General features: G+C 28.7%; 1 protein-coding gene and 1 long non-coding RNA gene across 2 annotated transcripts in view; one reads left to right on the top strand and one right to left on the bottom strand.

Moving 5' to 3' along the window:
• LOC117169497 overlaps nucleotides 1-12,206 on the top strand; it is a 91,496-nt gene that overhangs the window by 76,193 nt on the left and 3,097 nt on the right. The window contains exons 6-7 of the mRNA XM_033355909.1: nucleotides 7,270-7,600; nucleotides 10,951-11,236. Coding sequence (XP_033211800.1) covers nucleotides 7,270-7,600; nucleotides 10,951-11,236 — 617 coding nt within the window. The remainder of the gene's footprint in view (nucleotides 1-7,269; nucleotides 7,601-10,950; nucleotides 11,237-12,206) is intronic.
• LOC117169498 overlaps nucleotides 4,417-12,206 on the bottom strand; it is a 14,123-nt gene continuing 6,333 nt past the window's right edge. Inside the window, exons 2-3 of the long non-coding RNA XR_004466664.1 lie at nucleotides 6,812-7,079; nucleotides 4,417-5,278 (exon numbers count right to left, since the gene is read on the bottom strand). This is a non-coding gene — a long non-coding RNA (uncharacterized LOC117169498). The remainder of the gene's footprint in view (nucleotides 5,279-6,811; nucleotides 7,080-12,206) is intronic.

The following is a 12,206-nucleotide window of genomic DNA, read 5'->3' as shown; positions in this document are numbered from 1 at the left end:
AAGTTTGTTTGATTTTTTTTTTCGCTGAAAATCCAGCCGTATAATTGAAAATTGACTTTTTCATTGAAAATTTTTCTTTTCGAGATTAGGAATCCATTTTTTTTAAACATTCGACTTTTTAACTTGGACGCTCAACTTTTTTTGTTAAAATGTCATCAATTTTGTTTAAAGTTGCAAATATTTAGTTCTAAATGCAACAATTTGGTTGAAAATTAATTATTTTGTTGTTTCTGCATATTCAGCTTTTGGATTGGAAATTAACTTGATTGTTGAAAATTTATCTTTCTAGGATTCAAAGTAAAGATTTTTCTGAAACATTCGACTTTTAGTAGCAAATTAATCTGTTTTGGTTAGAAATGTATATATAAATAAATATATATATATATATTTTTGATTGAAAATACAGTTGTTTTGGTTGAAAAATATATTTTTTGTTGAAAATTTATCTTTTCAGAATTAAAAGTCAAGTCTTTTCGAAAACATTCAACTTATTAGCGAAAAAATTATGTATACTTTATACATACATAGTGTGAAGTATTACATATAATATTTCTTTGTTTTATACATTTTTTGTGTAAAGCAAATTAATATTATACACACACACATATGTATGTATGCATGTATGTATGTAATGCTTTACACTATATATAAACTATATATCAATTTTCCACCTGAAAACTATTTTGTTAAAAATGTATTTTTTTGGTTGAAGATTCATATTTTTAGTTGGAAATTCAACTCTTTCATTAAAAATTTAAGTATTTTGTTAAAATTAATTTTTTTGGCAACCTGAAAATTTAGCTAGTCGGTTTTTGATTTAAAAAAATAGTTTTTCGTATAAACTTCAAGTATGTGGTTAAAAATGTATATATTTAGTTGAAAATGAATCTTTTTTGTATAGCAAATTAATCTTCTTGGTTGAAAATTCCGTTATTTGGGTAAGCATGAATCTTTTTCTTTTGCAAATTTATTTCTTTTGGTAGAAATTTCATACTTTTTTGTCAAAAATGCAAATATTTGATTGTAAAATTGCTTATAAAACGTATTCTAGTAATTGTGCCCTTAATGGGTTTGACTTCCGAATTCAGCAATAGAATTTCATGTAATCTTGTAAATACAAGAATTTGTAATGGAATCGAAATTTTTGAATAAATAAGTGTTTCTACTGACATTGCAGGCCTTTTTTTAAGTAAACAGTAGTCACTTTTTACCTTAAATTATTCAATTTTTCCAAGTATATTAGGCTTTGGTAGCCCTGTGTACACCACCTTCTGATTTCGTTTCTTGAAAGACATTAGGAAGTCTCTAAAAAATTTCTAACCATAAGAATGACTCTTTGAAATCAAACCTAAATAATCTACGAGTATGAGTCAACTGGAATATTACATGATGTCCATCTCTTCCTATTTTGGCAAAACAGGTTGAACGTTCTTCCTGAATGTCAATAACCTTGTGACTCAAGTTATTCTAATTTGTATCAATTATAAGGTCAAGGCATTCTACATATTAATTTTATTGCTATCTCCGTTTATTACAGCAAAATATTATGTCAAAAATACATAATTTCATTTGCATGCAAATTCCCGATTTTTCAAATAATAAAATGAATCGGTGGCCGTTTTAATCTAAGAATAAATTTCCTGATCGTTTTCTGGGATTTTTCCGGTTCGCCAAAATTTTTAACGGTATTTGAAATTAAAAAATTTGAACTCTTAAAACTGAAAACTTTTTCATTTGAAGTTAGCAAAACTGAACTGCAAATTAAAGCACTCAAAGAGGAACTCTTCTGAAATTGAAACTTTTTAAATTGAGTTTATAAAAATGCTTAATTCAGACATTTTAAATTAAAATTCTCAATCATGTATATGTATAGAATGGACGCTATAAAACTCTTAATTTAAACAATTTTTGATTAAATAAATTGAACCGTTCAAATATTTCTGGTTACAAATATGAATCTACGCTATCAATTTTCATTGCTGAATCTAAATGTTAGAAATGCCAAATTTGCCCCCCGTCCACTCGATAAAAATCCTAAAAATAAAAAAAATGTTTTGCCTCCAATTTAGTAAAAATTAAACTCAGAATTTCTTCCCTTCCAATTCGAAGAAAACCTTAAAAACAAAAAAATGTTCCTCTTGCAATTCAGAAGAAAATCGACAATCGAAATGTCCTCCCTTGCAAATCAATTAAAATGTTGAAAGTAAAAACATAGTCTCTCGTAATTCAGAAAAAAGATTCAAAACAAAAAGTCCCCCCCCCCCCGTCCACTAAATAAAAATGATTTAAAAAATGGCATTTTTCAATTCAGAAAAGAAAAAATAACTAAACTTTCGGTCCTTCTAATTTTATAAAGATTTTAAAATAGCACAATTTATCTGATCCAATTCAGAAATAACTGAAGCCCAACATGTCTTTTCTCCAAATTAATAAAAATGGTAAAAGCAGATAAAGGAACTCTTCCAATTCAGAGAAAATTGAAAACGAAAATCTCCTTCCGTCTAGCTCAATATAAATGTTAGAAATAAAAAGATATACAGTAAAACTCTTCTATAGCACCGATTTTGGGGCTGACGGTGGATGGGAACTATCTCATTATAGCCTGCTTCGATTTTGTTTGGTCACGCCTGACTGCTCGCCTGAGTGACAACCGCAGATCCCGCGCACCCCGCGCAGCTCCTGTTACACCAATCTGCGGCGCGGCTTCGATTCTCGAAAGGGCTATAGAAGGGAGAGCTATTAAAGAGTTTGACTGTACTTCTGCCAAATCATAAAATATTGAAAGCCAACATTTCTTTCCTTTCAAATGAAGAAGAATTCTAAAAGTATATTATGTCTCCTTGCAAATTCAACAAAAATTAAAAACTAAAAGTTCCTTCTTTCAAACTTAATAAAAATACCCAATTTGCACGCCTTTCTTTTAAAATTATAATAGTAAAATTCAAACTTTTTGTATACATAAATCTTTTCAAGTTGGATTATTTTAACTTGAAGGCTTTTTCAGTTAATAATTATTCATTTATTATTTATACATCAAAATTTAACACTTTTAGTTACAAATTAAAAAGATTTTTAATTGAACAATTAAAATTCTAACGTTAAAGGTTTCAATTTAGCACTGAAATTTTTAACGATTCAAGGTTTTCTATTAATTAGGTATTTTCACTTAATTACCGGCTAACTTCACTTCGTTGAATGCTGAGGGGAAAACGATTAGAAATTTTTACTTCTACATTTGGCTAAATTAACTTCGTTGAGTGCTGCGGGGCAAACAATAGACCAAATGCATGGAATTTGGTCCATTTTTTCCCTATTTTGATAATATCTTCGTCAAAACTAATTTTATCTATATAAGTGTATTTGAAAAATATTTTCTATTTGTTAAGAACTATTTAATGGAATAATAAAATGATGACAGTTAAAATACCTAATGGAATAAATGCATGGCATGTGATCCATTACATGCCTATTTTATTAATATCTGCTTAAAAACTAATTTTTTTATAAGTGTATTCAAATATTATTGTTTTTTGTATCAACTATTGAAGCAAATAATGAAGTGATAATAATAATTATTTATTACAAAAATATTACAAAAATAAAGTTGCGTGAAAGACTGCCACATGCCCTCAAATTACTTGGTTTCGAAGATTTTATATCGTATTCATAATAATAAATACAATTTAAAGTTAATTTAGAGTTTTTTTTAATTCTTTATTTTTAAGCGTACATTTTTAATTTAAAAAAATGTTTAATGCAGTTTTGAAGACTTAATTATTGAAAAAATAAAAGATTTCGAAATAAAAAGTTGTTGATAAAATTTAAGAAAAGTTTTATGTTGATTAACTGTAAATATAAATGAATAAATGATTTTTAAATTTAAACTGTAACTCAAATATTGCAAACTGAACAAACATTGCTGATTTTAAATAAAAAGTTAAATGTTGCTATTTATTAACCAATTGTTCTTTTTTTAAATTACAACATTTTAGATTAAATGGATTAGCAATGTGATATTTTAGATTGAAACAATAATTGAATAGGATTTGAAATTTAATCAAAGAATTTGATTGTGAATCAATTAATTTAAAACTATTTTAAATTTGATAATAGGTTATAAACTTTCAATCGGACATTTAAATTTTTTTCACTACTAAGGTTTTCGGACTAAAACAGTTCAATTCAGAATCGTCTTGTAAAATTAATTATTTTTCAATTTGCAATATTTGAGTTACAGTTTAAATTAAAAAAATTAATTAATTTATATTTACAATTAATCAACATAAAACTTTTCTTAAATTTTATGGACAATTTTTTATTTCGAAAGCTTTTAATTTTTCAATGATTAAGTCTTCAAAACTGCATTTAAAAAATTTTTAATAAAAAATTTACGCATAAAAATGAAGAATTAAAATAGACTTTAAATAAACTTTAAATTGTATTTATTATTATGAATACGATATGAAGTTTTCAGTGTTTCGAGTCATTGTATAGACATTTCTTTTAAACATTTGTAAAATTTCTGGCGAAAAAATAAATTAACTGTTATTTTATATTCTAGCAGCTATCCTGCGTAATTTCAACAAACACTATCGAATTATAAAATTCAGTACAATTCTGTGCCACTTCTCACCAGTGTCAATACAAGCAAACGACGCAACGAAAGAAAATGTGTGGTTGCTAGCCCTGACATTCTCAGGACATTGTGCTAGGCCTATTTCGCAAGCAGATTGAATTCCTTACCACCGCGAATAAAAATTCTCGTCCCTGTCCGTTCCACAGTGGGAATTCAATTCGATTCGATGAAAGAAGAATCATAGCTTTCTTGCCCTAGGCCTAGAAAAAAATAATTTCCACATCCAGTGGCACTCTTTGCGGATTCTCTTTGAATTTTCAATTAACCTACGACATTCCTTGTGATACGTCTGTCACTATAATTGAACAATCACTATAGGAAAAAGTCCTTGAAGAAATCTTTTCAGAAATGATGAAAGAAAATAATAGCAAAGGAGAACGAGATTGTGGAATACGATGAAAAAGGAAAGAAACTTTGACTTCGTCCTCGGTTCCGCATTCTTGGTCCATAGCCTGAAGCGTCGTTTAACCTTTCTTTAAATCTCTTTTGCACTCCCAATGTCCTCTTTCATCCCTCCTTCTGGTTCATTACCACCCACTGCCCTCCCTCCCTTTCTCCTTCTTTCTCCTCCTTTGAATTCTAGGCTTTAATTTTTTACATGTAGATTTTCAGAAGAAGAGGTCATTTTTCCGGTTCCATATTCTAGAATAAAGTATTATGGGGTCACATTTTTGAAAATCTGGATTTTTTTTAGAAATTATCAGTATTACAATTTTAAGAAAACTGGGGTCCCTGGTTTTTCAGTTTATTTTTTAATGCAATAATATATAAATTCGAAATCAAGTTTAAATATGAGACAATTTGAAAAAATTGTTTCGTTTTTGTTTATAATTTTAAATGCTTGGATTTAATTTCACCTCATTAATAGGTCCATACCTAAATTTGATCATTTTTAATTCTTAGATTAAAATCTTACAACATATTTTTTTAATACGAATAAGGCATTATCTTGGCAAATATAAACTAAAAATATACGTTCCTGTTTCAATAACATTGACATCAAAATACACATATAAAATAATAATATTTAAATATTTGATTTGATATTTACTGCTTTGCTTCTGTAAAATCGTTATAATTTCTATAATAATGCTTCAAATGTAATGAAAACTGACATTAAGCCGATCGTCTATGTCTATACCTTAAAAAGAATTTTTTTAAATTGAATATTAGAATGATAGATTTAAAGTTGTCTAAACGGATCTTGCATTAAGTATTTCGTATCCTTGTAAAATATTTCCAAAGACCTATATTTTAATGGCAATTTGTAAAACACTTTGTTTTAAAAAAAGACCTGTGCCAATGCATGATTTTTATTAAGATACCAGTCTTCACCAGAAAATACTGTAATTAAGAATTTGAGAATAGAAGTGATCTTTTAATTATTTATGTATTTATGCTATTTAAATGTATTTGCAATACTTCTATTCAATACAGACCTTGCGTCGATTTAAAAAAATTTAATAACTTTGCTGAACTATTCAATTTAAAAAGACTTCCAGCTGACTTTGATTAGTCAATTATGTATTTCTATCACTCTCTAAGCTGAGTGAATAAGCAAAGTCATGGATGCTGATGATTTGGGGTTATTGAATAGTTTTTGTTACTATTATCGTTCTGAAAAAGGAATTGAACTTTTAGAAAAGTTTCAAAAATGTATTTACATTTTTTAATCGTTATCTAAAAAACTGTTGAATTATTAAATCATTATTAATTACTGAAAAGTCAGTCCAGTTTAGCCTAGCGCATAGTTTCTTCTTCCAGGATCTTAAAATCAAAGTCTTAAATATATACATTATAATAATCAAACATTAGTTTTTAAGTAAGCAATCAAAATTTAAGGTCTAGATAATTTTTGAAAATTTGTGTTGACATTGAATATTTCACTCGTTAATGATATATTAGAACAATTCTCTGTAAGATCAGTAACAGCGGATTTGAAAAATCTTTAGGAAGAGCGACTTGATTTTTCAATTATAATTGTCTTTAATAATATATATTTTTTAAATTCTTCTAAACCAATAATTAGCGAATCAAAGACTGAAATAACCGCAAGGTGTAAAGATCCATGGCTGAACCCTTTCACTTAAAATGAAACGTCTCTTTGGCTTTTATCTTTAGTGTAATCTTTAGAAATTAAATTTGTAGAAGAAGATGCAATTTTTCTGGCCCTACCCTGCAGAAATTCTTGTATTATATTGGCCTCTTTGCTTCCTTTCGTTCACCTTCTATTTGTGACCTTTCGTATGCTGGACCGATTTTCCTACATCTCCTGAGTCGATACTCCTGGCAAACTCTCACGGTCTTCTTGGTTCGACTGGTGTCTTTCTTGACTTGACCCCATCGTTCGTAGGCAATAATTTGTGCTTCACAGATCCATTTGTCGATGAAATCGTTACTGCAAAGAGTGTCGAGTCGATTGCTGTCTTCACATTCACTTCAACTGAAAGTAGAACAGGAAACGCACAATTCAAATTTATTTTATTAGCAATTTTTTCTGTATAACATTAAACAGGAACTGGAAATCTTATTTCGAAAGAGACTTAAGTTTTTTTCAAGCCTTCGAACCGTGCCTTTATAATTAATTCGTATGCTAATTGATTGGTGTAATTAAAATGTATTAATTGTTACAGATGACGACTGGGGTGCTCAGACAGATGATCAAGATTACCTTCCAGAACGCGAAAGCTCAAATCTCACTCTACCGAGAATAACTCGAAGTCCAGAAAGAGTTCCTGTCCCCAGGGGCATTTCTCCGGCTCCCCATAGGAATCGCAAACAACCAGAACTTAGACAAAGATCTCCGAGTCCACAATATCAACCAAGAGTCAACCCCGGAGAAGTAACCAGTCCAAGGGAAAGATTCCAAGATGCCAAGGAAATGTTCAGGGCGATGGAAAGAGAAGCCTTCCAAAGACCTGTTATCATCAGGCAGAGGGAACCTGAAATTCATTCCATGCACAGGTGGGTTTATGCTTTTCAATATTTTTTATTTGTTCCAAAATCTCAATAATTCTATTAATGTTTCCATTTCGATAATATCTAAAGGGTGGCAGAACAGAGCGAGATAACCAAAAAAAGGGAATTTTTTAGGGCAGCGAAAAAAATGCTGTAAAATCGAAATCACTATTTGAAGATGGCATAAAAGTCCACTTGTCTACCGTTTGATCGAAAAAAGTTATCCAGGATCGAGAAAATGGATGTGGAAATTGAAAATCTCAAAAGTGACACTAAACCAGGTTGGCCGTAGGTCAGGTAAAACTTAAAAAATGAGGGGAAAGAGAGAAAAGTCAGTGATGAATTTTATTGGCCAAGGGAAGTTAGGGAAAACGCGTGGATTTTGAAAAGAATCTTGCAAAAGTCAGGGTATTTATATAAGTGGTACTTTAAATGACTGTGAAGGATAATAAGGTTAAATTTTTTATATGAAATTGCTTTATTCCGTTCGTAAAATATTCTATGTTTTTGAAAGTTTACATATCGTTGGTTATAAAATACTGGGTTGAAGGTGGAACCACTTTGTTCAACAATTTTTTTTGAGATGCATTATTTTAGTTGAAAATCCATCTTTTTGGTTGAAAATGTTTCTTGAGGTGAAATATAAACTTCAGTGATTTTATTTTAACAAAGAAAACAATAATTTTGCTAAAAAAAATCATCGCAGAATTCACGTAAGATAAACGTTTCTCGTCAGTGCTTCAAACAAGTAACAATTAAGCTATTCCCATTTCTTCGAGACAGTCTTTCATTAAAATAATGCATTAGTAGACAATTAAACATAATATTTATAGAGGTTTCTCTTGTCAGATGGGTACGATAAATTTCTGTAACACTTACAATCTGGAACGTTTATATCTTAATGAAGTATTTTCTACGAATTTCTTTTTTCTTTATAATATTTAATCAGGATGTCCTGTGATGAAACTCGTGTAAGAAATAATTTTAAATTGACAAACTTTAAAAAGTTTTAAAATAAGTTAGAAATTTAATAATTTCAGATTACATATTACAAATATAAGATTTTATAAATTTGATAATTTGAAAATTATTTGCGTATGGAATTAAAACTTTTTGAATTAAAACCCTTAATAATTTTTTGAATTTTGAATTGAGGTTTAATTTGAGATTAAACAATCTTGAATTTAAATGATTCACTTTTATTGTACAATTTTAAGATGGAGCTTTTCAAATTGTATCATTCGAAACGGAACCATTTTAGTTTGAGTCTTTTAAAATTACAACAGACTACAACAACAAATTTGCCCGAATCAAAGTCATTGGGTTAATTCTGTAAGTAGTTATTACAAAAATATAAAAATTTCAGTAACATTTTTATAGGCTCATTTCAAACATTAATTTTCATGGAATGTTATCAACTTTTGACGCAAATTGTGAAAATTATTACATAATTTTTACTGAGTCAAAACTTGGAAACAAATTTTGCATGTTCAAAAATGCGTACGCGTTTAGACAAACAATTTTTAAATCACTAGAGAGTGTATTTCAAGAAAAATTTACGAAATGTATAAGATTATTAATTCAAAAAATTGCAGACACGTATTTTGTGAGTGCAAGCATTGCTGGAAATTTAAAAATTGTTTTATTCCAAGTTCTATCTCAGGCAAAAAGAAGAGAAATATGTTTAGCACTTTTGTCTTTTATTAATTATTTATTAATCAAAATTAAATTAAGTTATTAATTATTAATTATTTACGGACAATATCTTAATGACTTCATATTCGGCTGATTTCTCGTAGAATTTCGATATAATTATTGGTATTTTTGACAGGAAACAAAAAGTTTTTAAAAAAATTTATTGTATTATGTATATATATATTATATTATTTATATTATATAGTTTATTTTATTATAATAAATATTTATTTAATATTTATATGTGTATAAAAATTATGAGCATTTTAGCGTATGTCAAAAAACAGCTGTCGTAATACTACTGCAAGTTCTACTCATTTTGGTTATTTTATAGCTATTAGACTCTTAGGGTAATAAATAGTTGTGCGAAGCAGTTCTTGAAAAAAACTTCATTTTTCAAAAGTCGTTTACAATTTAAAATATATGTGTTTAAAAAACATTTTATAATTATTGTTTCTCAAGCTACAAGACATAACCGATTTTTTTTGTAATAATAATATTGAAAGCTTTCTAAAATTAACATCAAAACAGAAAAGTTTTTTTTTTTGTAGTTTCGAGAAAAAAATTTTCAAAGTTTCTAACTCACGAAACGCTGTTCTGACAAGGGGAGAACCACCCTCATAGATCACCGCTTTGGATTTAGGTCAAATATGTGAAAGTTAATGGGCATCCATTATGTACTTTATTTAGCTGCCAGGCGGGGTAATTGTTTGTGAGACATTAGTAATAAACCAATTTTATAATTAAATGCAAAATTTCGACAATTTTCATTGTGTAAAAATAATTATTTCACGTAGAATTACTTCTAAACACATTATTAAGAGCAGTTAATAGTAAAAAATTATTTACACAGTACAATACCTGCCATTTTTATTAACAATTATTATAAACAAATGCAAAAGTTAACAATTGTTTTCGCTAAAATCAGGTTTTTCCGCAAACAAAAAAAGTATTAATGGACTTATAATGCATGATTTTTAGTCAAATTTAACCAGCATTTTACAGCATTTATTATTTTTATGAATATTTATTATAAACAAATGAACATCAAGTAGTGTTTTAACAAAAAAGCAGCGCTTCTTCACGGAAAAATATTATTTGATGCGTTATGAATTATATTTGGTTAAATCGTTTCAGTAATTAACAATACTTCCTATTTATGGAATACTGTGAAGATGAGATTGAAATATTAAAAATGAAGCTGTGAAAAATGCATAACAATTATAAATGTGAATTTTTCTATGTAAATGCAATTATAGTTATTTTATATATTACTATTATTTTTTAGAAAACTATTTTTTATCTGAAAGTTCTTTGAGCGACCTCTAAATAGTTGGTTAAAAAGATATCAAAATCTGTGTGCGTATTTTTAGCCCAGAGCCACAATTGACTCCATGATGGCGACTGAAAAATTAAAAAAAAAAATGTTGATCACCCTATAGTGCATCTTATGTCAACATTAAAGGATGATGAATAAAAAAGACGTTAGTCAAATGCGTTTTTTAATTTTGATCTGATCGGTCAAAACCTAACCAAGAGGAAACGAAGGAATTGTTTGTTTTTTTTGTAACATAACGTAACGAAACAATGAAAATAACCAAAAATAAGGAAATTAATTTATTTCGATAGGAGAATTTTTGAATGATTTTTATTTCCGACAGGTTGGACTTGCCGCGGCAAGCCCATGGGGACAGAATGGGCAGACAATTTGTTTCTACTTCCGCGCCACATCACGAACACTTGATCAGCAGAAGAAGTCATCCTGAACTATTAGTTCGTGAGAATGACGTTTCGTGCAATGCCAGACCCAGACCTAGAACCCATCATTACTCCTCGGAACGTCCACCGGAACCGGAAGTTACGAGACCTCGGCCACGAAGCTTTTACGAGAGTCCTCCCGCCGTGAGAGAGCTCAGGGGTCCAAGAAATGCAATCAATGCAAGAGATGTAAGGATCCTTGCTTAGTATCTTCCATTCCATCAAGTACTTAGTAACTACCTTCTGCTCAACTCAACTCTTTACGATCTTCAGACTATCAATTTACTGGGAGGGAAATTTCACCAAGACGATATTAATGGGGTTGTTTGTGCTTCACAAGAAGAGTTTGTTGAATTTCAAGGATTAGGTAATCCTTTAGTTTCTGTTAAGGATGGTTAAGACGGTTATAAACTCCTTTTACTCCTTTCCAAACCACTTAATAGTTGAATGGGGTGTTTTATACCTTGGAAAAACGATTTAAATATAACCTGCAAAATTAGAGCCAATTTATACCATATAGAGAGAAAAGTTTCAGTTCTGTAAAAAAAGGTATTTCATTAAATCATTGATGGCCAGTTTTCTTTTATGCTTTTTGCCACCTGGTATTGAAGAATGGTTTCCCATGTGATTTTGCGTGCTCAATTAGAATCTGGTCTCAGAATTGCTCTTTTCGTCAAGCTTTCGGGATAAATAAGTTTAAATAGACTAAAAATAACGATCTCTGTATATTAAATTACTAGTTTTCATCTTTAAAATAAGTTTTTAGTTTTTTATTTCCATCATTTTTTGTATGCAGATATTTAAAGTTTAAGATAAAGGATATTAACAAATATGTGTGATTTATAAAAAAACATTTAATATGAACATAATATGAAAAATATGTTTCTGGCAACATTTTTTAAACATAAGTTCGGCTGGTAAAGTATTTAAGGTAGTTGTCGTACCAAAAATCAAGTTTGTGGAAAATAAAAGTTGTCTGTGACAGAAGAATTGAAATTATATTATCAGTCATGTCTTGTGAAAAAAAAACATTTTTTTTATACAAAAAATTCACAACATACAAAATATTATTATATTAACAATAGTTTGTATAATTGAATTTTTCCTTACTGTCGCTTTTAACCAATTTTTTAAACTAGTTGAATTTTGAAAATAAGTA

Source organism: Belonocnema kinseyi, chromosome 3 (assembly GCF_010883055.1).
Source record: "Belonocnema kinseyi isolate 2016_QV_RU_SX_M_011 chromosome 3, B_treatae_v1, whole genome shotgun sequence".
Taxonomy (NCBI): Eukaryota; Metazoa; Arthropoda; class Insecta; order Hymenoptera; family Cynipidae; genus Belonocnema; species Belonocnema kinseyi.
Note: the sequence above shows the minus strand (reverse complement) of the source record. Positions and strands in the feature narration are given on the sequence as shown.